The sequence below is a fragment of the Oncorhynchus mykiss genome, chromosome 22 (assembly GCF_013265735.2).
Source record: "Oncorhynchus mykiss isolate Arlee chromosome 22, USDA_OmykA_1.1, whole genome shotgun sequence".
Classification (NCBI taxonomy): domain Eukaryota; kingdom Metazoa; phylum Chordata; class Actinopteri; order Salmoniformes; family Salmonidae; genus Oncorhynchus; species Oncorhynchus mykiss.
In genome coordinates, this window is record NC_048586.1 from 28,054,395 (window position 1) to 28,081,413 (window position 27,019).

The 27,019-nt window shown below is 43.4% G+C and overlaps 1 protein-coding gene and 1 pseudogene across 2 annotated transcripts; one reads left to right on the plus strand and one right to left on the minus strand.

Moving 5' to 3' along the window:
• Positions 1-4,498: 4,498 nt before the first annotated feature.
• LOC110502083 lies at positions 4,499-8,289 on the minus strand (annotated as a pseudogene).
• Positions 8,290-18,025: 9,736 nt separating this feature from the next.
• On the plus strand, positions 18,026-22,177 carry LOC110501694 (uncharacterized protein C3orf38 homolog). 2 transcript variants are annotated; one of them, XM_021579432.2, is made up of 4 exons: positions 18,026-18,305; positions 19,636-19,784; positions 19,872-20,006; positions 20,167-22,177. In XM_021579432.2, the coding sequence occupies exons 1-4, from the start codon at positions 18,176-18,178 to the stop codon at positions 20,821-20,823; spliced, it is 1,071 nt and encodes a 356-aa protein (XP_021435107.2). In that variant the 5' UTR covers positions 18,026-18,175; the 3' UTR covers positions 20,824-22,177. The 2 variants fall into 2 exon arrangements, with proteins under 2 accessions (XP_021435107.2, XP_021435106.2); XM_021579431.2 differs by having other exon boundaries at positions 18,027-18,305; positions 19,606-19,784.
• The last annotated feature ends 4,842 nt before the right edge of the window (positions 22,178-27,019 follow it).

Genomic DNA, 27,019 nt, shown 5'->3' on the forward strand with positions numbered 1-27,019 from the left:
AGAGGGCAGGTAGTCTGCCCCTGGTGATGCATTGTGCAGACCGCACCAACCTCTGGAGAGCCCTGCGGTTGTGGGCGGTGCAGTTGCCGTACCAGTCGGTGATACATCTGGAAAAGTTTGTGAGGGTTTTCAGTGACAAGCCAAATTGTTTTTGCCTCCTGAGGTTGAAGAGGCTCTGTTGCGCCTTCTTCACCACACTGTCTGTGTGTGTGGACCATTTTAGTTTGTTGTTGATATGTTCACAGAGGAACTTAAAACTTTCCACCTTCTCCACTGTTGTCCCGTCAATGTGGATAAGGGGCTGTTGCCTGAAGTCCACGATCATCTATTTTGTTTTGCTGACATTGAGTAAGAGGTTATTTTCCTGACACCACACTCGGAGGGCACTCACCTCCTCCCTGTAGGCTGTCTCGTCGTTGTTGGTAATCAATCCTACCACTGTTGTGTCGTCTGCAAACTTGATGATTGAGTTGGAGGCGTGCATGGCCCTGCAGTCGTGGGTGAACAAGGATTACAGGAGGGGGCTGAGAACACACCCTTGTGGGGCTCCAGTGTTGAGGATCAGCGGAGTGGAGATGTTGTTTCCTACCTTCACCACCTGGTCTGCCCATGCTCTGAGGAAGCGGTTAGGGATGCTGTCTGGGCCGGCAGCCTTGCGAGGGTTATATGTTTAAATGTTTTACTCACGTCGGCCATGAAGAAGGGGTGCCCACAGTCTTTGGTAGAAGTTCGCGTCGGTGGCACTGTATTGACCTCAAAGCGGGCAAAAAAGTTGTTTAATTTGTCTGAAAGCAAGACGTTGATGTCTGCGACGGGGCTGTTTTTCTTTTTGTAATCCGTGATTGTCTGTAGATCCTGCCACATACGTCTCATGTTTGAGTCGTGGAATTGCGACTCCACTTTGTCTCTATACTGACACTTCGCTTGTTTGATTGCCTTACGGAGGGAATAACTACACTGTTTGTATTCAACCATATTTCCAGTTGACTTGCCATGATTAAATGTGGTGGTACATGCTTTCAGTTTGCGTGAATGCTGCCATCAATCCACGGTTTCTGGTTAGGGAAGGTTTTAATGGTCACAGTGGGTACAACATCTCCAATACACTTCCTTATAAACTCACTCACCGAGTCAGCGTATACGTCAATGTTGTTATCTGGGGCATATCCCAGTCCATGTGATCGAGGCAATCATGAAGCATGGAATCCAATTGGTCAGACCAGCGTTGGATAGACCTAAGCACGGGCGCTTCCTATTTAAGTTTCATGGTCACGGTCAGATTTGCCAAAAGGAAGGCGGGGGAGGGCCTTGTATTCATTGCGGAAATTAGAGTAGCAATGGTCAAGCGTGTTACTCGCTCATGTACTGCAGTCGATATGCTGATAGAATTTAGGTAGCCTTGTTCTCAAATTAGCTTTGTTAAAATCCCCATCTACAATAAATGCAGCCTCAGGATATGTGGTTTCCAGTTTGCTAAAGTCCAGTGAAGTTCCTTGATGGCCGTCTTGGTATCCACTTGCGGGGGGATATACACGACTGTGACAATAACGGAGGAGAGTTCTCTTGGGAGATAATACGGTCGGCATTTGATTGTGAGGAATTCTAGGTCAGGTGAACAAAAGGACTTGAATTCCTGTGTGTTGTTACAATTACACCATGAGTCGGTAATCATGAAACATACACCCCCTCCCTTCTTCTTACCGGAGAGATGTTTATTCCTGTCGGTGCGATGCACTGAAAATCCTGTTGGCTGTACTGACTCCGACAGCATGTCCCAAGCTAGCCATGTTTCCGTAAAACAGAGTATGTTACAATCCCGGATATCTCTTTGGAAATCAACTCTTGCCCTAATTTTGTTGACTTTGTTAACTAGGGACCGGACATTAGCGAGTAATATACTCGGAAGCTGTGGGTGGTGTGCATGCATCCGAAGCCTCACTAGAAGACCTCTCCGGCACCTTCTCCTCCGGTGGCGCTGACAGAGCTCCAGAGTTCCTCTGTGGAGATGGGAGAAACTTCCAGAAGGTAAACCATATCTGCAGCACTCCACCAATCAAGCCTTCCGCCAGGCGGAAGCCACTCCTCAGTTAAAGGCACATGACAGCCCGCTTGGAGTTTACCAAAAGGCACCTAAAGGACTCTCAGACCATGAGAAACAAGATTCTCTGGTCTGATGAAACCAAGATTGAACTCTTTGGCCCGAATGCCAAGCGTCACGTCTGGAGGAAACCTGGAATCCTCTCTACGATGAAGCATGGTGGTGGCAGCATCATGCTGTAGGGATGTTTTTCAGTGGCAGGGACTGGGGGACTAGTCAGGATCAAGGCAACGCACAGAGAGATTCTTGATGAAAACCTGCGCCAGAGTGCTCAGGACCTCAGACTGGGGCGAAGGTTTACCATCCAACAGGACAACAACCCACAAGCACACAGCCAAGACAACACAGGAGTGGCTTTGGGAAAAGTCTCTGAATGTCCTTGAGTGGCCCAGCCAGAGCCTGGACTTGAACCGATCTAACTTCTCTGGTGTCATGACTTTCCTTCCTGGTTGAGGATCATAGAGACTCCCCCCCTCTCACCCACCAGAGAGGAAGGGGGGAAGTGGGACAGTCTTATGACTTTAACAACCAGTCGTAAACTCTCTCTGGACATGCAGTACTGAACAACGGAATCTGATGTGTGTAGAAGGATTTGGCATTGGAACATTAGTTTTCAAATACAAACGTCTGGAATGGTTGGTTGAGATCCAAACAATAAATCCTGTCAAAAGTTTGTTTTCTGATATCATTAAGGACGGTAACTAACTGTAACTCTGGAAATATACGTCCCAGTTATCAGATTTACATTTAAATGTTGTAAAACTTATATGAATAAATATGAAACTATTTGTGAGAAGATGAAATGTGATTTTAGCTAAGATATTTGTGACCATGCGGGTATAGATATATCAGTGACCACGCGGGTATAGACATTTTGGCAACGTGATGGGAACAGCCCTCCAAGGCGAGTGCTTAAAATGACTCGCCGAGGAATTACCATACCAGACCAGAAAGTGTAGAGCGGTGGCTACATCTTAAAATGGTTTAAAACTACAAGACTGGTATACTTGCAGCGCGAGCTGAATACGCTGAAATGGTTTAAAACTAACAGACCAGAAAACGGTAATACTCAAACTGTCGAGTGAAGAAGATAAAGACTGCATCGGGATCATTCAGTCTGCAGCTTTTTAAGTTCTTTAGTCTAGTAAACTCAACCAAGACCACCGCTTGAGTACCTCTGATGTATGCAGTCTAACGAACACTCGGAGACAAAATAGCCTACTACAACTGAGGACATTGTGACCTCTGGTGAACAACCAGAGACTTAAATCAAACTACTCGCCAAAGACGGACGAGTGGTTTCAACGGAGAGATGACAAAGAAATACCAGTGTAAATATATGTGTTGCATTTCTTTTCGAATGAGCAGTCGTTCATGTGCAAAGTATTCATTTTTCATGAGCATAGCTTCCACATGTATGTACCAGCCCACTCTCTTTGTCTCTCCCGCTCTTTCTCTCCCCACCCCTTTCATTGTGTAACAAGCCATCATATCGGGTTAGTCCACTAGGGATTTTTCCTTGCATTATGTTAGTAATCAATTCAACCTATGCTGTGTGTTTATGTATTTCTGTGTGATTATTTAGTTAGTTAGTAAATAAATAATTAAGCCAATTTGTGCATCGCTGAATCATCATTTAGACTAGGGTTCGTGCACATTTATGAAGTCAACAACTTTCAGAATGAGACTGATATGAGGTAATAATGATTAATGGATGACTGGTATAAAAACGATATATTCTTGAGTTAATTCAGGAAACGGTAACTCATTAAACAAACTTTTTCTGTGGTGTCCCAAGTACTAATGAGTTAATTGTTACATGATAAATGTAATCACATAATAATTAAACATAGTTAATTGATTTGATAAAATAGCTGTCATCACATTTAATGGTAGTCACGTCACAACATTGGAGAGACTTGTTAATAGCTGTGCAGTGACATTCCCCATCCACCCTAACAGAGTTTGAGAGGATCTGGAGAGAAGAATGGGAGAAACTCCCAAGCTTGTAGAGTTATACCAAGGAATACTCAAGGCTGTATTCGCTGCCAAAGGTGCATCAACAAAGTACTGAGTAAAGGGTCTGAATACTTATGTAAATGTGATATTCTTATAACTTTGTAAAAACCTGTTTTAGCTTTGTCATTATGGGGTATTATGTGTTCATTATGAGGCACAAAATGTTTATAAATTAATTTTAGAATAAGGCTGTAACGTAACAAAATGTGGAAAAAGTCAAGGGGTCTGAATACTTTCAGAATGCACTGTAGGTTCACAGTGTAGAAGTGCAGAGGGGGAGAAACAGGAAGAAAGGATTAGGGCTAGACACACAGACCTCTTTACTGAGGATAGAAGTGTCTGCAGGCTTAACTTTGTGTTTTTCTGTGTTTCTGTGTGTTTCTATGGCTTGTTGCTATGCCTTAGTGAAAGCTGTTGGTGCTCCAGTTTTAGGACAGGTACAGTAAGTGACTTTAAGTAAGTGATCTTCCCAGGAGAGGACACTCTGAAGGCTGGACCACTTGGAAGACTCCCCATGTGCTCCAGGATCCATTTCAACAGCTGAAGGAGAGACGGGGCAAGGCTGGGTTAGGACAGGAGATAAGAGACTGTCCAGTTAAAGGTGAAAGGTCAGTGTTGAGGTGCCTTCTCATCCGTGTCTCCGAAGTCTGCCTTGCACCACTTGAGACTGTCTGAGACTAACCTCTCACTTCCCAGAATCTAACACATAGACGTCATCGATCCAGGAAGGCTTCGGCCGCCATGCGCAGCTGACTATCGATGTCCTGATTTGTCATAGAGGACACCATGTGGCTTTACTCACACAACTCCATTCTCAGAAAATACTGACCCTGGTCTTTAAAACAAATTAATCTGCGCCACTACATTTACAGTATTTGCAGTGTAAAACCCCAGTGTGTTACCTGTGGAGTCTATGTTTTGATGGGTGGACAGTCTTTAGCTTCACAATCCAGAGCCAGATGGATTATAGGCTCAGTGTCTGGGAGAGCCACCTAGTGGACAAGCAGAGAACAACCACAATCACCAATGCAACTACTGCCACAGATTGTTCCTAGAAAAACACATTTCACCAGTAAATCAGAGAAATAAATGTAGCCAGAGGAATGATAATGAGTTGAGCAGTTTATTCTGTCCAGATGAGTAGTGTACCTGTAAGCGAGGGTCAGTCTTAGAGAAGGGCCCGAGAAGCCGTGCGACGCCATTTCTGTTCCCCCTCAAAACTCCGTTCTCTATGTCCTGCAGCGTGAACACCTCTCCCCCCGATCAGGCAGCTCACGTAGATAAAGAACTGCAAACAACACACAGGAACAAATAAATGTCATTGCTGAACAGAGTATTATTTGTTGTCTTTCACACAATCCTAGATAGTTCTCTTACCCTGGATCTCTGCCACGTGTTGGTTGGGGCTCCCAGCCCGGAGGATGACCAGAGCATTGTAGGTGTTGATGAAGAAGGCTAGTTTCTCCTCTCTGGTCAGAGATAGCAGCTCTACTCTCTGTAGCTGAACAGCCAGATGACAGTAGCACTCAAACACTGTCATCTCATAATAAATGTGTTGTACTGGAGGGTTCAGTTTGTTCAGTGTGCCTCTTAACTTTCCGTCAGCAGAGAGACACTTTGAAAACTTCAGGAACTTATCCCTCAGAATGGCAGACAACTCAGCAGTTGAGAGAGAGAAAGAAGAGACATATCTATATTGAATAAAAATAGAAATGTATCATGCAACAACTTCAAAGATTTTGCTGAGTTACAGTTCACATAAGGAAATCAGTCAATTTATATAAATTAATTCGGCCCTAATCTATGGATTTCACATGACTGGGAATACAGATATACACATGTTGGTCACAGATATGGGCGTGGATCAGAAGGCCAGTCAGTATCTGGTGTGACCACCATTTGCCTCATGTGACCACCATTTGCCTCATAGAGTTGATCAGGCTGTTGATTGTGGCCTGTTGAATATTGTCCCACTCAATTTCAATGGCTGTGCAAAGTTCCTGGATGTTGGCGGGAACTGGAACACGATGTTGTACACGTCAATCCAGAGCATCCCAAACCTGCTCAATGGGTGACATGCCTGGTGAGTATGCAGGCCATGAAAGAACTGGGACATTTTCAGCTTCCAGGAATTGTGTACAGAGCCTTGCGACACGGGGCCGTGCATTATCATGCTGAAATATGAGGTGCCGGCTGTCACGACTTCCTCCGAAGTCGGCTCCTCTCCTTGTTCGGGCGGCGTTCGGCGATCGACGTCACCGCTTTCTAGCCATCGGCGCTCCATTTTTCATATATCCATTTGTTTTGTCTTGTTCCATACACACCTGGTTTTCCTTTCCCCAATCATTCTACTTGTATTTAACCCTCTGTTTCCCATCATGTTTTGTGTGTAATTGTTTCATATTATGTGGTGTTAATTTACACTCTTTACTTTTTTGTTCCATTTTTTGAGCGCGTTTGATTTATATAGTGCTCTCGTTTTTGGAACTATAATAAAAGTGTGCCTGTTCATTGTACTCTGTTCTCCTGCACCTGACTTCGCCTATAATACACCATTGACACCGGCGGCAGATGAATGGCACGGCAATGAGCCTCCAGAATCTCGTCAAGGTATCTCTGTGCATTCAAATTGCCATCAATAAAATACCGAAACCCCACCCCCACCATGGGGCACTCTGTTCACAAAGTTGACAAACCGCTCTCCCACAGGACGCCTGCACGTGGTCTGCGGTTGTGAGGCAGTTGGACGTACTTCCAAATTCTCTGAAATTACGTTGGAAGCGGCTTGTGGTAGAGAAATGAACATTCAATTCTCTGGCAACAGTTCTGCATTCGGCATGCCAATTGCACACTCCATCAACACTTGAGACATCTGTGGCATTGTTTTGTGTGACAAAACGGCATATTTTAGAATAGCCTTTTATTGTCCCCAGCTCAAGGTGCAAATGTGTAATGATCATACTGTTTTATCAGCTTCTTGATATGCCAGACCTGTCAGGTGGATGAATTATCTTTGCAAAGGATAAATGTTCACTAACAGGGATGTAAACGATTTGTGCACAACATTTGACAGAAATAAGCTTTTTGTGTGTATGGAATTGTATTTCTATCATTAATCATAAAAAAAAGATAATGAGCACATGTCCTAACTAGGAAAGACAGTTTGTTCCAGAAGTTATTTTCTAATGCAAGACAAGAAGAGGCATGCAGAAATGCCAGACTCATTCAATGCCAGAGACACACACACTTGTGTGTATAACTAGAAAAAGAGAAGCTCCAAGTGGGAATTATCTGAAAGGGCCTAAACAACCTAAGAGCAAGCACAAGTGGCAGTGCCAAGGAAAATCTCCCTAGTAGGAAGAAACCTTGAGGACAACCAGACTCTCAAGAGGGAGTCCTACCTACCCTGTGAAGGGGAGCATGCAACAGTCTGTCCTGCATTCAGGGCTGAGTGAGGGTCATGTTCCATCAGCCTGTACAGCCTGTCACTCATTCCAAACCCCTGCCTTGGCCATGCTTGTCCAGTAACACCTGCCCAGTCTCACACACCTTAGTTCTCTCTGCCAGAGTCTGAGAATTTGAACCATAGAGTAAGAATTATAGAATATAATTAGAATCTGTGTGTAGAATCTAGGAATTTCTGTTTACTAATTTTCTTTCCATGACTGCAGCAGGACTTACCCATGCCCCTAACTTCCTGCAGCCAGCCAACCAGCTGTGCTCCTGTGAAGCTGTTTCTGCAAATGCTCAGTCCCCTCCACTGACATCCAAACACATCGCTCCGCTTGAGCTCTTCTATCATGTCCGCTAACGCATCCCTCTCACACTTAAACTCTGAGGAGAATGCACAAAAGGCTTCCACTGGGGGATACAGTTAAAAAGAGTCAATCATCTCCTGTTTGAATGGATGCTACTCACCAGACACCGATACTACAGGAATGTGTAAGGGCAAATGGTTGGAGAAATGGACAAATGTTTCATTCATATTTCTCTACAGTGCAGCTATGAAATATAATATGTATTTCTTACTCTCTAGTCGATATGAATGTATTTTATGGACATGAATGGTTACACGGGAGCCTATAACTCACATACACATATTGGAGCCGGGCAGAGAGGCCAGGTGCTGGCTGGTCTGGGGCTATCAGGTAACACTGGTCCACGGTCTGCATGGGCTGTGGTGACAAGAGATGGGCACACACACCCACACACACAGCTGCTGGGGATGCTGAAACAAAACCAGCCTGTCTCTCATGTAGCAAACTCCAACATTCCAGCCAGCCAGCCAGCCACTTCTTCCCCAGGTCTTATGACACTGATATTACAGCTGGTATTCCAACAGTAGCAAGTCCAAAAAGGTCTGTTCCATGATTAAAACTAGAGGGAGACTAGATTAGTCTACGAGGGTCTGATCTGAATAACGACCAGAGAAGAAGAGGTATCTTTTAGAGCAGGGTTTCCAAAACTCGGTCCTCGGTTTTCAATGACAACACCTTTGTGACGTCCGTCTTCCGTTTACACAGGTGTTAGGAGACGCAGATAGCTAATTAGCACAGGTAGTCCACTCTGTCTTCCATCTGTTTTCTGTAAACAAGTGTTGTAACATGGAAATATGGGAGAGTAGGAACCCTAACCCTATAAAAGTGTGTATCAATTTATCCTTTTGTTTAAAAAAAAATATTTCTCACTGATATGAAAGATAAGGTCCATATGCTCAGACCGTTCAGACCGAGCGTTGAGGCTCTTAAACTCCCCATACAGAAGACGCCTTCAACCAATGACTCGTATGTGTAATGCAATGGAACACGATAAAGGGCTAGCTAGCATAAGGGATTCCATTCCAAGCACAGAGGAGTTATTCTATTTGTTAGAGCAGCGTTGTTAGTTTTCCTACAAGCCTTTCATTCTAATAGTAATATATCATATTCATATTCTCACACAAATCACAGTATATGCATTACATATTGGCTTATAGAGAAAAAACTGTTCTTTGTCCCGATGTAAAAGTGGGATGGGGATTACTCAGTAGGGTCTGTAGAATCTGTATGGTGTCAATCGACCTGGTCTCAGAGCATTTCGTATTATTCTGTATGTAAACCCAAGACACTCCATTTAGTATATGTTACATTTCATATGGTATGTATTCATTTGTGGATGTCCATCACCCATTCGTATGATATGTTAAGAATTACAATTTGTATTATATGTTATGAATTTGCCAAATGTGCAATATGTTACGAATTCTAGCTAGGTGGCTAACGTAAGCTAGCTGGCTAATGTTAGCTAGGCTAGGGGTTAAGGTTAGGGTTAAGTTAAGGAGTTATATTAAGGTTAGGTTAGAACCCAAAAATGTCATCGTATTACTCCAGTGCTAGCCTCTTAACACTGGCTTCCTGTTAAGGCTAGGGCTGATTTCAAGGTTTTACTGCTAACCTACAAAGGATTACATGGGCTTGCTCCTACTTTTCTTTCTGATTTGGTCCTGCCGTACAAACCTACAGGTACGCTATGGTCACAAGACGCAGGCCTCCTTACAGTCCCTAGAACTTCTAAGCAAACAGCTGGAGGCAGGGCTTTCTCATATAGAGCTCCATTTTTATGGAATGGTCTGTCTATCCATGTGAGAGACACAGACTCGGTCTCGACCTTTAAGTCTTTATTGAAGACTAATCTCTTCAGTAGGTCCTATGATTGAGTGTAGTCTGGCCCAGGAGTGTGAAGGTGAACGGAAAGGCACTGGAGCGACAAACCACCCTTGCTGTCTCTGCCTAGCCAGTTCCCCTCTCTCCACTGGGATTCTCTGCCTCTAGCCCTATTACGGGGACTGAGTAATACTGGTGCTCTTCCATGCCGTCCCTAGGAGGGGGTATCACTTGAGTGGGTTGAGTCACTGACGTGATCTTCCTGTCCGGGTTGGCGCCCCTCTCGGGTTCGTGCCGTGGGGGAGATCTTCGTGGGCTATACTCGGCCTTGTCTCAGGGTAGTAGGTTGGTGGTTGAAGATATCCCTCTATTGGTGTGGGGGCTGTGCTTTGGCAAAGTGGTGGGGTTATATCCTGCCTGTTTGGCCCTGTCCGGGGGTATCGTCGGACATGGCCACAGTGTCTCCCGACCCCTCCTGTCTCAGCCTCCAGTATTTATGCCGCAATAGTTTATGTTTAGGGGGGCTTATCCGGAGTCCTGTGTGAATTTAAGTATGCTCCCTCTAATTATCTCTCTCTGTCCTTTTCTCTCTCTTTCTCTCTTCTCTCAGAGGATCTGAGCCCTAGGACCATGCTCCAGGACTACCTGGTCTGATGACTCCTTGCTGTCCCCAGTCCACCTGGTCATGCTGCTGCTCCAGTTTCAACTGTTCTGCCTGCGGCTATGGAACCTTGACCTGTTCACTGGACGTGCTACCTTGTCCTGGACCTGCTGTTTTGGACTCTCTCTCTACCGCACCTGCTGTCTCTAACTCTGAATGATTGGCTATGAAAAGCCAACTGACATTTACTCCTGAGGTGCTGACCTGTTGCATCCTCTACAACCACTGTGATTATTATTATTATCTGACCCTGCTGGTCATCTATGAACGTTTGAACATCTTGACCATATTCTGTTATAATCTCCACCTGGCATAGCCAGAAGAGGACTGGCCACCCCTCATAGCCTGGTTCCTCTCTTGGTTTCTTCCTAGGTTCTGGTCTTTCTAGGGAGTTTTTCCTAGCCACCGTGCTTGCTGTTTTGGGTTTTAGGCTGAGTTTCTGTACAGCACTTAGTGACATCAGCTGATGTAAAAAGGGCTTTATGAATTAATGTCATTGATTGATTGATTGTTAGCTATATGGGTTAGGGTTAGCTAACATGCTAAGTAGTTTCAAAGTAGCTACAAATTAGTAAGTACTTGAAAAGTTGCAAATTATATCAAATAAAAGTTGTCCGTGATGAACTTCGACCTCGCAACCGTTGGGTTGCTGGACATTTGCGTTATACGCCAACCCATTCATCCCGACCAGGCACGCAGTTTTGTTTTTGCCTTAAGTAACCATCTGTCTTATGTAACCATGTCAAAGGTAACATATACAAGTTTCAGTGTGCAGATTTTAATGTTACGTCTAGTCTATGAGACCAGGCTGATATCTTGGGTGAGATTTGATTGAGCTGCACCACTGACTCTTCCTCATATGAACTTGGCTACATCAGGATGAAAATCAGAAGCAGGTTCTTTATCCTCAAAAGTGTGTACATTTTGGGGGTTGTTTCTGAGCAGTTGACGTTCCCTCATTTAAACTATCCACAGGTATTAGATTTTGAACCTCAGCATCACTTACATTCTCTGTTTGTACCCTTCTGTTTAATTTAATCTTGTTGTCACTAGCAATGGAATCACTAGCAATGAAATAAATGTGTCACAGTAATATAGGTATGACAGTCCATCATTGTTGCAGTCTTTGAAGTAGTGGGCTTCTTAATTAATCCCCTGCTAATAATCTGTATTTGGCACTTCCATTAGCGCAAGGCGAGAGTGCATGAAAGTCGTGTATGGAATGCCACTTTATACACCCTTTTTTGTTTTTCCAACTGATGTTCAACACAAAAACAGTCAATTAATGTATTGTTTTGGAATTAATATGACATGCAGGATTACATTTAGTAATAACTAGCAGGCTGTTCGCCACAGCCCCCCGGAAAAACTGAAAACATTTGGTTAGTAGAACCTCAACTGAGTATTTTCCACGCCAGTTTATTTGAGACAGGTACTGTAGTAACATTTTCTCTTTACCAGTGTGTGGTCTTACAGTGACTAAAATATGACATCCCATTACAATGCTTTTGGGCCACGTACACTAAGGTCAGGGCTCTGTGCAGGCCAGTCAAGTTCTTCCTCACCGATCTTGACAAACCATTTTTGTATGGACCTTGCTCTGTGCACTGGAGCATTGTCATGCTGAAATAGTAAAGGGCCTTCCCCAAACTGTTGCCACAAAGTTGGAAGCACAGAATTGTCAAAATGTAATTGTAGGCTGTAGCATTAAGATTTCATTTCAATGGACTAAGGGGCCTAGCCTGAACCACGAAAACAGCCCCAGACCATTATTCCTCCTCCACCAAACTCAGATTCAAATTCAGAGCCCCATGAAATGACATCATATATGGATTCTACAGACCCTAATGAGTATTCCCTACAATACTTTTACTGCGGCACTTAGAACAGATTTTGCTCCATGAGCCAATATGTAATTTATAGGTAGAAAGTGTTGCAGGTTATTTAGATTTTCAGTCCCCCATGGAAAATCACGAAATAAATTCTACAGACCCTACAGGTTATTTAGATTTTCAGTCCCCCATGGAAAATCACGAAATAAATTCTACAGACCCTACAGGTTATTTAGATTTTCAGTCCCCCATGGAAAATCACGAAATAAATTCTACAGACCCTACAGGTTATTTAGATTTTCAGTCCCCCATGGAAAATCACGAAATAAATTCTACAGACCCTACAGGTTATTTCGATTTTCAGTCCCCCATGGAAAATCACGAAATAAATTCTACAGACCCTACAGGTTATTTAGATTTTCAGTCCCCCATGGAAAATCACGAAATAAATTCTACAGACCCTACAGGTTATTTAGATTTTCAGTCCCCCATGGAAAATCACGAAATAAATTCTACAGATTATTTGCAAGACCTGGCACACTTCAGAATATTTTTTGGTGACCTGTCATGCCCTCTGATGTGTGACAAAGGAAGTATTAGACTCTAGTCACAAAAGGAATTGGTTATTTCAGAAATAATAGTTTTTAGAGCCCTCTACTGTTCTCTCTATCCATCTCTCAATCCCCCATCCCATCATGCTTTTTCTACTTTTTTTTAACACTTTTTGTGTCTTAGTTTTCAAGAATGTAGGTACAGTAGTAATAATAAAATGTTTTTTAAAATGTTTTAATTTCACCTTTATTTAACCAGGTAGGCTAGTTGAGAACAAGTTCTCATTTACAACTGCGACCTGGCCAAGATAAAGCACAGCAGTTCGACACATGCAACGACAGAGTTACACATGGAAGAAACAAACATGCAGTCAATAATACAGTAGAAAAAAGAAAAACCTATATACAGTGAGTGCAAATGAGGTAAGATAAGGGAAGTAAGGCAATAAATAGGCCATGGTGGCGTAGTAATTACAATATAGCAATTAAACACTGAAATGGTGAGCAAGATAAATAAATAAATACAGTATGTATCTGTTTACAGATGGCCTATGTACAGATGCAGTAATCTGTGAGCTGCTCTGACAGCTTGTGCTTAAAGCTAGTGAGGGAGATATGGGTCTCCAGCTTCATTGATTTTTGCAGTTCGTTCCAGTCATTGGCAGCAGAGAACTGGAAGGAAAGGCGGCCAAAGGAGGAATTGGCTTTGGGGGTGACCAGTGAGATATACCTGCTGGAGCGCATGCTATGGGTGGGTGCTGCTATGGTGACCAGTGAGCTGAGATAAGGCGGGGCTTTACCAAGCAGAGACTTGTAGATGACCTGGAGCCAGTGGGTTTGGCGACGAGTATGAAGCGATGGCCAGCCAACGAGAGAGTACAGGTCGCAGTGGTGGGTAATATATGGGGCTTTAGTGACAAAACGGATGGCACTGTGATAAACTGCATCCAATTTGTTGAGTAGTGTTGGAGTCTATTTTGGCAGCGTGTTTGGCAGCATGAGTGAAGAATGCTTTGTTGCGAAATAAGAAGCCGATTCGAGATTTTTTGGATTGGAGATGGTTAATGTGAGTCTGGAAGGAGAGTTTACAGTCTAGCCAGACATAATAACAATAATAAATATAAAATTTGTACTCTGGGCGAAGAAGAAAGTTAAAATATAAGTCAACATGAGTGCATATCCATAATCACAGTAAACTGTTAAAAAATAATAATAAAAAAATGTAGAATAATATAATAAACAAAACTATAACTGAATGTGCCTCCATTAAGAATCCCCCCCCCCCCCCCCCCCAATAGGTCCCTTCTCACTCAATAGGACACCCCCAGCACCTCCGCCATCCCGATCAACCTCCCCCAACCCTCAACCACAAAACAAACTAATGACAATAATAGAAATTAAAATAATAGAAATATATACCAAGATATACAGTTGAAGTCGGAAGTTTACATAGACTTAGGTTGGAGTCATTAAAACTCATTTTTCAACCACACCACTTAACAAACTATAGTTTTGGCAAGTCGGTTAGGATATCTACTTTGTGCATGACGCAAGTACTTTTTCTAACCATTTTTTACAGACAGATTATTTCACTTATAATTCACTGTATCACAATTCCAGTGGGTCAGAAGTTTACATACCCTGAGTTGACTGTGCCTTTAACCTGTTGAGTGTAGGGGGCAGTATTATGATGTTTGGATGAAAAACGTTTCTCAGGCCCAGAAGCTAGAATATGCATATAATTGTCAGATTAGGATAGAAAACACTCTAAAGTTTCCAAAACGGTCAAAATATTGTCTGTGAGTAAAACAGAACTGATATTGCTGGCGAAAACCTAAGGAAAATCCAACTAGGAAGTGCCTCTTATTTTGAAACCTCCCTGTTCCATTACATGCCTCCCCCCCATTTAAATGGATATCAACCAGATTCCACATGGTGTGAACAGTCTTTAGACATATTTTCAGCCTTTTATTCTGAAAAATGAGCGAGAATGATCACATCGCATCAGTGGATGGCTGGGTGCCAGCAGACTTTTGCATGCGCCAACAGCTTGTAGTAGACATTTTCTCTCTCTCTCCTATTGAAAAAGCTACGGTCCGGTTGAAATATTAATGATTATTTATTGTAAAAACAACCTGAGGATTGATTATAAAAAACGTTTGACATGTTTCTATGAACTTTACTGATACTATTTGGAATTTTTGTCTGCCCTGTCGTGACCGCTCGAGCCTGTGGATTACTTAACATAACGCGCCAACCAAATGGAGGTATTTTGGATATAAAAATAATATTTATGGAGCAAAAGGAACATTTATTGTGTAACTGGGAGTCTCGTGAGTGCAAACATCCAAAGATCATCAAAGGTAAGCAATTCATTTTATTGCTTTTCTGACTTTCGTGACCAATCTACTTTGCTGCTACCTGTTTGTAATGTTTTGTCTACTGAGAGAGATGTCCTTACATAAACACTTGGATTGCCATCGATGTAAAGCTTTTTTGAAATCTGACATGCCAGGTGGATTAACAACAAGCTAAGCTGTGTTTTGCTATATTGCACTTGTGATTTCATGAAATTAAATATTTTTTGTAATTTGAATTTGGTGCTCTGCAATTCAGCGGATGTTGATGAAACTGATCCCTCTAATGGGATGGGTGCTCCAAGAAGTTAAACAGCTTGGAAAATTCCAGAAAATGATGTCATGGCTTTAGAATATTCTGATAGGAGAATTTACATAATTTGAGTCAATTGGAGGTGTACCTGTGGATGTATTTAAAGGCCTACCTTCAAACTCAGTGCCTCTTTGCTTGACATCCTGGGGAAATCAAAATAAATCAGCCAAGACCTCAGAAAAAAAATGGTTGACCTCCACAAGGCTGGTTCATCCTTGGGAGCTATTTCCAAATGCCTTAAGGAACCACGTTCATCTGTACAAACAATAGCATGCAAGTATAAACACCATGGGACCACACAGCGGTCATACCGCTCAGGAAGGAGACGCAATTTGTCTTTTAGAGATGTACGTACTTTGGTGCAAAAAGTGAAATCAATCCCAGACCTTGTGAAGATGCTGCAGGAAAGAGGTACAAAAGTATCCATAGCCACAGTAAAACAAGTCCTATATCTACATAACCTGAAAGAACGCTCAGCAAGTAAGAAGCTAATGCTCCAAAACTACCGTAAAAAAATCCAGACTACGTTTGCCAAACTGCACATGGGGACAAAGATCGTACTTTTTGGAGAAATGTCCTCTGGTCTGATGAAACAAAAATAGAACTGTTTGGCCATAATGACCATCGTTATGTTTGGAGGAAAAAGCGTCAGGCTTTCAAGCCGAAGAGACCATCCCAACCGTGAATCACAGGGGTGGCAGCATCATGTTGTGGGGGTGCATTGCTGCAGGAGGGACTGGTGCACTTCACAAAATAGATGGCATCATGAGGCAGGAAAATTAAGTGGATACAGTATATTGAAGCAACGTCTCAAGACATCAGTCAGGAAGTTAAAGCTTGGTCGCAAATGGGTCTTCCAAATGGACAATGACACCAAGCATACTTCCAAAGTTGTGGCAAAATGCCTTCAGGACAACAAAGTTGAGGTATTGGAGTGGCCATCACAAAGCCCTGACCTCAATCCCAATCCCAAGACCCACACCAATTTGCTTACCGCCCCAACAGGTCCACAGACCTCACGCTGCACACTGCCCTAACCCATCTGGACAAGAGGAATACCTATGTAAGAATGCTGTTCATCGATTACAGCTCAGCATTTAACACCATAGTACCCTCCACACTCATCACTAAGCTGGAAACCCTGGGTCTCGACCCCTGCCCTGTGCAACTCGGTCCTGGACTTACTGACAGGCCGCCCCCAGGTGGTGAGGGTAGGTAACAACATCTCCTCCCCGCTGATCCTCACAAGGGTGCGTTCTCAGCCCTCTCCTGTACTCCCTGTTCACCCACGACTGCGTGGCCATGCACGCCTCCAACTCAATCATCAAGTTTGTAGATGACACTACAGTGGTAGGCTTGATTACCAACAACAACGAGACGTCCTACAGGGAGGAGGTGAGGGCCCTCGGAGTGTGGTGTCAGGAAAATAACCTCACACTCAACGTCAACAAAACAAAGGAGATGATTGTGGACTTCAGGAAACAGCAGAGGGAGCACCCCCCTATCCACATCGATGGGACAGTAGTGGAGAGGGTAGAAAGTTTTAAATTCCTCGTCGTACACATCACGGACAAACTGAATTGGTCCACCCACACAGACAGCATGGTGAAGAAGGAGCAGCTGCGCCTCTTCAACCTCAGGAGGCTGAAGAAATTTGGATTGTCATCAAAAGCACTCACAAACTGTTACAGATGCACAATCAAGAGCATCCTGTCGGGCTGTATCACCGCCTGGTACGGAATCTGCCCCGCCCACAACCGTAAGGCTCTCCAGAGGGTAGTGAGGTCTGCACAACGCATCACCGGGGGCAAACTTGCAGTAGTTCTAACGTTACATTGTTATTATTTTATCAAGGAACAGCAACTTTGTGGCCTCACATGTCAAGTTGGCTTGCTACTTCGTTTCAACATGTCACTAATCATAGTTTAAAACCGTTAATCATAGATTTACTGATCCAGATTTAAAATTAAGTGGTGCAACACATCTCTGATGAATTATAAACCTACATTACAAAACCTAGATTAGCTCTAATCCTAGATTAATTTAAACCATGTTGGTACAACCCACCCTTAGATTTGGCAGGACATAGTGTCCCCATGAGTGATAGAACACTGAGCCAATCACGGCGCAACGCTCAGTATTTTCTGCTGGTTTATCCCACCACCACAGAAATCACCGAGCTTAACTCAATGATATATATATATATTTTTACATTGTTTGCAAACTGATATGTGACACGTATTAATGCCAAAATAAGATTCAAAACAGGCAAGCACCCCAAATTAAAACTTTTTTGTTGTTGCAAAAAACATGAATAAACAGCCCTGAATGACTGGTCACGACAGGGTATGGGATTTAATTAGCGATCTCTTTCTTTCTCATGCGCTTTATTTAGGGTTATATTTATTTAGGGTTATATTCCATCGAAGTTGCATTACTTTTCAAAGTTTTGTACAATAATTGTGTAGTAGTAGACCACCAATACATTGGTTCATAAACCAAATATTTTGCGTTTTTTATAGAGGTTACCAAGTTAACAAGCTTTCTTCTTTTCGGGAAATGAAACCGAAAGTTCCTAGATATGATCTGCTGAAACGGAATTGGTTAGATCGGCATATATTGCTGGCATAATCTGTCAGGAAGTTGCTATAACAAGTTTCAGCACCTATTTCTGATTTTAAATTAGCTCTTTAATTCTGAAGATGTCAAGATTGAATTACAAGGAGCGTTATGGTTGCCGACGGCTGTTAGAGATGATGACAAATGATGACATATCCTCACTTCGATTTACTATCACTAACAAAAAGAAGGGTCTTTTCGAGAGCACATCAGGTAGGTTTCATCCTTCATTGAAGCTAGAATCCTTAGTTGCTACATCCGTATTTGGATTTATACATTAATTCTATATACCCATTCATGAAGAATATAACTTATAAATGCCTCATGGGCGTAGTTAATCAGAAACCAAAGTACAAGCTTGTTTTACTCTGTTTGTAAACAATGTAAACGTAAACAAACACTATATAGCCTAAAAAAAACAATCATTTGATGTCATTATAACGCATCTCTTCGTTGTCTGACGACGAGTATGAAATATCGGACCAATGCGCAGCGTGGTAAGTGTCCATGTTAATTTATTAACTGAACACACAAAAACAAAATAACGACGTGAATGGAAGAAACGAAACAGTTCTGCAAGGTGACATACACTAAACAGAAAACAACTACCCACAAGTCATAGTGGGAACACAGGCTACCTAAGTATGGTTCTCAATCAGAGACAACGATTGACAGCTGCCTCTGATTGGGAACCATACCAGGCCAAAAGCAGAAATACAACACATAGAACAAAAACATTGAATGCCCACCCCAACTCACGCCCTGACCAAGCTAAAACAGAGACATAAAAATGGAACTAAAGTCAGGACATGACAGTCATGGATGGTCAGTACTTGCATCCATAGATGCAATTTGTGAATGGTTATATTTCTACGAAGGAGCAGCAATGACCAGCCTGCGTCTCCTGGCCCTGGCGAGGGACGAGAGGCTGCTATTGAGCCCCAACCTGGAGCCTGGTGGCCTGAAGGCCCTGTCCTCCCCCCACGGCCTGGTGCTGGTGGCTGTGGCAGGGACCATCCACAGAGACAGAGAATGTGGGGTGTCTGATTTGTATTTGTTTCGTTTAACAATTCTAGCTTTAAAAACACATTTGTATTAAAACATGTTAATACATTGTTATACAATTCATTAATTTAGCCTGCAATTGGTTTTAGAAAATGTGGATGAAATGTACTTTCTTAGCTCCATGTATTGAAGGTAGACTCAGCAATATCATCATAGCAGGGCGACTGTTTGCAGACATCATCAACAACAACAGAATTCACATACGTGCCATTGCCAAGATTTCCAGACAGTTATTGTACCCTACCTTGAGGCATACGCTATACTCACAGCACCAGATAAATCATGTTGGATGACTTTCAAACCATGGGTGTATTCAGAATGTGCCATGTTGTAAAAAAGTATTTCCATAATTTACCAATGAATATCCAGTGGTGGTGTGAAAAGCTTTATCTGTAATTGTGCTGCTCAGATATGTGATAGTCCTTTGGGTCATATTCTTATGTTACAGCATCAATTGATGCCATCCTTTCAAACACAGAGAATGCAGAGGCATTCCTGAAACGCAGGAAAGTTCAACGTGACTTCATACTCAAATACCTGACGGAGGACGAGGGGGTTGTGATACCCAAAAACAGCAACAAAGACCAGCTAGTGAAGAAGGCCCTTGACGTCTGGACTATTGAGAAGGTATTTTTGGAGCAGATACACTTGGACACTTAGGGAACTAAGAGGTGAGGTAAATGCACCTCTTTCCATTGTCTCTGTTATCTTCAGGTGTGTCCACAAGCGTATGAAGATGTCTCCTTCAGTGCTTTAACAAGAGCAGCAGATTCTCAGAAAGGAATGAGGTTTCCAACAGCACATGTCCCCCCTCAACCTGTCTACTCTAAGCCGCACTACACATCCCAGGTAATAATAATATCAATCCTAATTCTATGGCATGAAGGCATGCAGTGTAAAAAATATTTTGTATTGTAGCGAACAAAGACATTTCACCTCAGTTCTTAGAAATGCCAAGCTTTGGCAGAACATTTATTCCATTTTTTAAGAGAAATGTTCTTGTCTGTAGATGTTGGACCTTCAAAGCCCAGCAGCTGAGACCAATCCAGGACCAGCTGTGACTATTGTGAGACAAATTGAGACTAGTTTGAGACCAATTGGTCTGAGAACAAGTGAGAGTGTCTCTGTTTTCTCTGAGGCGACATACAGTGCTGGCTTTGACCACCTGGCCTTGGCCAGACAGTTTTGTCAGTGGTTCTTCCAGCTTCTCAACAGTCTGAACCCCTCCTTGGGTCAGCCTCCTCAGGAGTGGGGACCACAACACTTCTGGGAGGATGTGAGGCTACGTCTTCTCTCCAGCGCCGGAGAGCAGTATACAGAAGAGTACGAAGGAGCAGCAATGACCAGCCTGCGTCTCCTGGCCCTGGCGAGGGACGAGAGGCTGCTATTGAGCCCCAACCTGGATCCTGGTGGCCTGAAGGCCCTGCCCTCCCCCCACGGCCTGGTGCTGGTGGCTGTGGCAGGGACCATCCACAGAGACAGAGAATGTGTCGGCATTTATGAGCAGGCGTTTGGCCTCATACGCTCCCCACTGGACCAGAACAAATGGAAGATCAAGTTCATGGTCTTGAAGGTGAGGGGCCAGGAGGCTCTCAGGGTGGGAGAGAACCTGCTGTCTCCAATATTAACATGGGATTCCAATGACCTGCAGCTCCTCTGTAGATGATGGGGGACCTGGTGTGATCGTCAGCAGGGGTCTTCAACCGAGGGTCCGCAGGTCTGGATCCTAACTATGGAGACATTTTAAATATGATTTATAAAATGGTACAGTACATGAATTATCATGTAATGCTTCATAAGTTGCCTACTTCTAGGTTTACTCATTGTCAGAAAAGGACTATTTAACTGTTCTCTAGTTTGGTACATTTTCCCCCCCAGCTAATAAATCATTATACTGTAATTGACCTCAGTAACCTCTGATCTATTTGTTCTAATTATTTGTAGCCTTTATTTAGGAATGTAGTCATTGAGACCAAAATCTATTTTTTTTCAAGGGAGTCCTGCATAGATACACCTTTTACATTATATCTACGAAGTCCAAAAGCTGTGAAAACAAGGCCACCACTAACTTTTTAATTTGTGTTCTTTCACCCTCAATCTCTCTCCGTCGCGCTGTCCTCTCTCACTCTGTGTGAGAGTGTAGCCCATAGGCCTGGCTCTGTGTGAGAGTGTAGCCCATAGGCCTGGCTCTGTGTGAGAGTGTAGCCCATAGGCCTGGCTCTGTGTGAGAGTGTAGCCCATAGGCCTGGCTCTGTGTGGGAGTGTAGCCCATAGGCCTGGCTCTGTGTGAGAGTGTAGCCCATAGGCCTGGCTCTGTGTGGGAGTGTAGCCCATAGGCCTGGCTCTGTGTGAGAGTGTAGCCCATAGGCCTGGCTCTGTGTGGGAGTGTAGCCCATAGGCCTGGCTCTGTGTGAGAGTGTAGCCCATAGGCCTGGCTCTGTGTGGGAGTGTAGCCCATAGGCCTGGCTCTGTGTGAGAGTGTAGCCCATAGGCCTGGCTCTGTGTGGGAGTGTAGCCCATAGGCCTGGCTCTGTGTGAGAGTGTAGCCCATAGGCCTGGCTCTGTGTGGGAGTGTAGCCCATAGGCCTGACTCTGTGTGAGAGTGTAGCACCTCTGATTCAGAGGGGTTGAGTTAAATGCTGAAGACACATTTCAGTTGAATACATTCAGTTGGACAACTGACTAGGTTGCCCTTCCCCACCAGAACCCAAAATATAATCTTATTTTACTCCAATGTTTATAAACACAAACAAATACTCTATAGCCTCAACGTGGTTAACAACTATAATGTTGATGTCATGGGTGGTCAGTCTTTGCATCCATAGCTCTCTATGAATTTGAGAGTGGGTTTGAGGACCTTTTTACTGATGATTATGTTTTGCTTTTCATGTATTGACGTGTATATTGATGTCTATTATTGATGTGCATAGTGTGTGTTGATGTGTATGCAGGGCTCATCTGTAAAATAGACCTTGTTCTCAGCATGACTTCTTGTCGAAATAAAGGTTGAATCAAAACAAGTACATAATGAGAGGCTGCATGGTGGAACCTCATCCTTTCTCATACACTTTCTGCCAAACTGGTGAAACCGAAGTTTATTCTTTAGATATAGTAACGTATCCTGTGTCTGTTTTTAACGTGGGTTGCTGTTTCATGATGGTGTAATATATATGAAATAGTATAACGTTATATACCGGATAATTATGTCCGAATATTTGAAATTACGTAATGTCATCCTGAAAGAATGATACCGATCTTTGTTCCCCTTTCTGACTTTCAGAGTGACAAAGTCCCAACATTCCACAAGGGGGCAGGCATGCTACATCAAGGAGAATTTATATTTTGATCCTCAGCCAAATCGAATGCTTTTAAAGCGATTACGTGGGGAAAGTAATCAATTCCTAAGCACAGCCTGGGCTACTTTATGTACGCTGGCAGTGTCTTGTAGCCTAGGTCGTGAACAAAACAGTAAATTTGAGAGTTTACCGTGAATTGTCTGCCATTAAATTAATATGGTTGTAAACTATTGCCTTTCAAAGGTATGAAAACACATATTTGGAAACACATATTTGACTAGTTATTGAAGTGCCAGTGAAGTGGATTTATGTTGTAGAACTATAATCAATCAATAGGCAATAATATTTCTCTTCAACGTTGAGTAACAAATCACATTAAGAGGTAAATTCAATCAAAGTTTTTTCAATGTGATTGCCGTCTCCGAAGTGCTACTCATTCAGAGCATTTCCAACATATACAAGCTTTGACAAACTATTGTTGAGAAGACTTGTATAAAAAATATAACAAACTTGTATAGGAAAAATGGGGGTTAGGGTGATGGTCAACTAGATTCTGGGCAAGGCCTCTACAGATTGACATATCATGTCACCTTCTCTCTTCCTTTCTTCCCTTTATGTTAGCTAAATAAATGCATCTATTTACAGCTGGCATACTTTTCCTGTTTCAGGGTAAATTGATGCGGACTAGATAGGCAGATATCAGAGTTTATAACAGTGCTCTGTGCTTCGGCCCAGTGTAGATTTACACTCACATGATTAGCTCACATAAACACTGGAAACCTTAGGACACGGGGGAATGCACAGGATCCCAGGAAACAAACAGGCGAATAGTGAGAGGATCCCGTTGCTGTGACGGTTTAGTTTAGCATCAATTAACCCAAACAACAACCAGAACACTTTCTACAGGAAAATAACTGTGTATTTATAAAAGGGGAAAATACATGGAGAAATGCACCTAAATACATTAAGCTAACATGGAGGTTTCAATCAGAAGAGGTTCAAATAAAGCAGGAAACAATCACTGCTCTCCATCATCCTATACAGTGGTTGAATTGGGGTGGGTGGGGCTAGTGCGTTGAACCAGTAACTCGGATGTTCTACTGCTTGAATGCCAGCTCAAAATTGGTTAATCCACAATACATATCAGGGAGTATTAGTCTACAACTTTATTTTTCAAACACACAGCCCTATAGAACATACAGCCCTATCCCACCATTTCCTCCATACTGCAGTGTTCCTCTCTGATAGCCAGGCCTTCACCACGTAGAGCAGGGCCCTGACGGTTCTCTCAGCTTGGCTCTAAATAGAGATGATCACGTTATCAGAGCGTTGCCAGGAGGTTGTCAGCTTGCGTTGGGCCTGCTGGCCATCCTGAACAGAGCGGCCGGTTGGCGGATGTGTGTTGGTGCCAGCCTCCCAGCACCCGTCCTCCAGGACATCTGCCTGCCCACGCTGCATCTTAATCCCCATCTCTCTCAGCCTCTCCCTCCAGCCCTCAGCCCACTGCTCGCCGGTTTGTATTAATTGCCCTTGCCTCGCTCGCTGTTTGCTTCTGATTACACTCATTAATTTCAATTCCCAGGGAACCCAGCCGCCGATTTACACACACACACACAAACACACACACACACTATGACATCAGTGCCTGGACATTTGGATGCTATTAATTGTTATTAATAGCAGCAATGTTCGCTCCCCGCCTCTCTCTGTCTGAAAGTAGACTGTCAGTGTGAAGGGTGAAGATGAGTACTGACCCTATGACCTTATGTTCCTATGCCCATAGCCCAGCCTCCAGATACCCAGAAGGTGGCTCAGATCTGGACCCATGCTTAATCTTGAGAATGATTCAATATCCTGTATAACTACTGCTGTACACACTTTTCTACTCACACACTGTCAATACTTCCTTAGAAAATAAGGTGCTCTCTAGAACCTAAAGGGGTTCTTCATCTGTCCTCATAAGAACCCTTTTTAGTTCCAGGTAGAACCCCTTTGAGTTCCATGTAAAACCCTTTCCACAGAGGCTTCTACATGGAACCCAAAATAAATCTACCTGTAACCAAAAAGGATTTTACCTGGAACCAAAAAGGGTTATCCTATTGGGACACCTGAAGAACCCTTTTGGAACCATTTTTGAAGAGTGTACTGTCTATAGACACCATTCACATACACATATATTTAGATTCCGGACCCTGGTCCGGAAGCTCATTTCCTGCAATTCTGTAAATTTTCCCATGGGCTTTGTACTGCATATTTGAATACTGTATTCTTGACAGCTGTCTAATATTTTTGCTACTGTACATTGTATTTTAGTTACACTGTTTATACACCACTTATTTATAGGTATACTGGATTTTTGACATAGCTCACTCTTATAAACTCAGCAAAAAAGCTGGACCCTGTCTTTCAAAGATAATTCGTAAAAATTCCAAACAACTTCACAGATCTTCATTGTAAAGGGTTTAAACACTGTTTCCCATGCTTGTTCAATGAACCATAAACAATTAATGAACACGCACCTTTGGAACGGTCGTTAAGACACTAACAGCTTACAGATGGTAGGCAATTAAGGTCACAGTTATGAAAACTTAGGACACTAAAGAAGCCTTTCTACTGACTCTGAAAAACACCAAAAGAAAGATGCCTATCTGCATGAAAGTGCCTCAGGCATGCTGCAAGGAGGCATGAGGACTGCACGTGGCCAGGGCAAAAAAATGCATTGTCCGTACTTTGAGACGCCTAAGACAGCGCTACAGGGAGACAGGACAGCTGATCGTCCTCGCAGTGGCAGATCACATGTAACAACACCTGTACAGGATCGGTACATCTGGACATCACACCTGCGGGACAGGTACAGGATGGCAACAACAACTGCCCGAGTTACACCAGGAATCCCCAATCCCTCCATCAGTGCTCAGATTGTCCGCAGTAGGCTGAGAGAGGCTGGACTGATGGCTTGCAGGCCTGTTGTAAGGCAGGTCATCACCAGACATCACCGGCAACAACATCACCTATGGGCATAAACCCACCGTCGCTGGACCAGACAGTACTAGCAAAAAGTGCTCTTCACTGACGAGTCGCAGTTTTGTCTCACCAGGGGTGATGTTCGGATTTGCGTTTATCGTCGAAGGAATGAGCATTACACCGAGGACTGTACTCTGGAGTGGGATCGATTTGGAGGTGGAGGGTTCGTCATGGTCTGGGGCGGTGTGTCACAGCATCATTGGACTGAGCTTGTTGTCATTGCAGGCAATCTCAACGCTGTGCGTTACAGTGAAGACATCCTCCTCCCTCATGTGCTACCCTTCCTGCAGGCTCATCCTGACATGACCCTCCAGCATGACAATGCCAACAGCCATACTGCTCATTCTGTGCGTGATCTACTGCAAGACAGGAATGTCAGTGTTCTGCCATGGCCAGTGAAGAGCCCGGATCTCAATCCCATTGAGCACGTCTGGGACCTGTTGGATCGGAGGGTGAGGGCTAGGGCCATTCCCCCCAGAAATGTCTGGGAACTTGCAGGTGCCTTGGTAGAAGAGTGGAGTAACATCTCACAGCAAGAACTGGCAAATCTGGTGCAGTCCATGAGATGCACTGCAGTACTTAATGCAGCTGGTGGCCACACCAGATACTGACTGTTACTTTTTGACCCCCCTTTGTTCAAGGACACATTATTCCATTCTGTTAGACGCATGTCTGTGGAACTTGTTTAGTTTATGTCTCAGTTGTTGAATCTTGTAATGTTCATACAAATATTTACACATGTTAAGTTTGCTGAAAATAAACGCTGTTGACAGTGAGAGGACGTATATTTTTTTGCTGAGTTTATGTCTCCTGTTGTACATATAATTCTTAGTATATCTCGTGTAAATTATTCGGTGAATACTGTATATGTATAGATTGCATTTGGATTACTCTTACTCTGCTATTTGGTTGTTAATTGGATTCTTCTTGATTTTTCAAATGTTGTATTATTTTGTACTGTTTAACACTTTATTGCATTGTTAGGAGCTAATAACAGAAACTAATAAAGCTAACAACACCCTGCTACATCTGCTAAACTGTGTACACGACCAATACACTTTGACTTGATTTGGATGTAAAGCCATGAGAAATGTTTTAGCTTTCTCTCTTTCGCTCCCTCTTTCTCCAGCTCTCCTTCTCTCTCTCCTGCTGAGTGGAGGAGAGATTAGGACAAATGGAAAAATTGAAGTTTTAACAAATAACTCAGCTAAAAGTTCTGATGTATAAGTAGGATGGAAGTTCCTGTGAGAGTATGTGGAGGTAGCTACCACTCTTCCACAGCTGCCTTGCTACTTCTACAGCTGTATCGTCAACTGCTGGACTGTTCTACTGAACCTACCAGCGGAAACTCATTCACTGTATTTGGCCTACCAGAGGAGCAGTGAAAGGCTCACCTCCCACCCAGCTGATGCTCCTCTCCCTCTCACTCTGTCACCTCACAGCCTGGGGCTTTCTGTGAAAACCCGTCTGCAGGAGTGATTCATGTTGCGGCTGTACCCTAACAGGCCTCCAGGGGGCATCACCCCAGGGGTCAGTGCTTTC

What these genes read in the sequence shown, in the direction of transcription:
- LOC110501694 (XM_021579431.2), top strand. Translation starts at nt 18,176, where the DNA reads ATGTCAAGATTGAATTACAAGGAGCGTTATGGTTGCCGACGGCTGTTA. An exon ending in TCTTTTCGAGAGCACATCAG is followed by an intron (nt 18,306 to 19,605) that starts GTAGGTTTCATC and finishes CTTATGTTACAG; the next exon opens with CATCAATTGATGCCATCCTT. An exon ending in AGCCGCACTACACATCCCAG is followed by an intron (nt 20,007 to 20,166) that starts GTAATAATAATA and finishes TCTTGTCTGTAG; the next exon opens with ATGTTGGACCTTCAAAGCCC.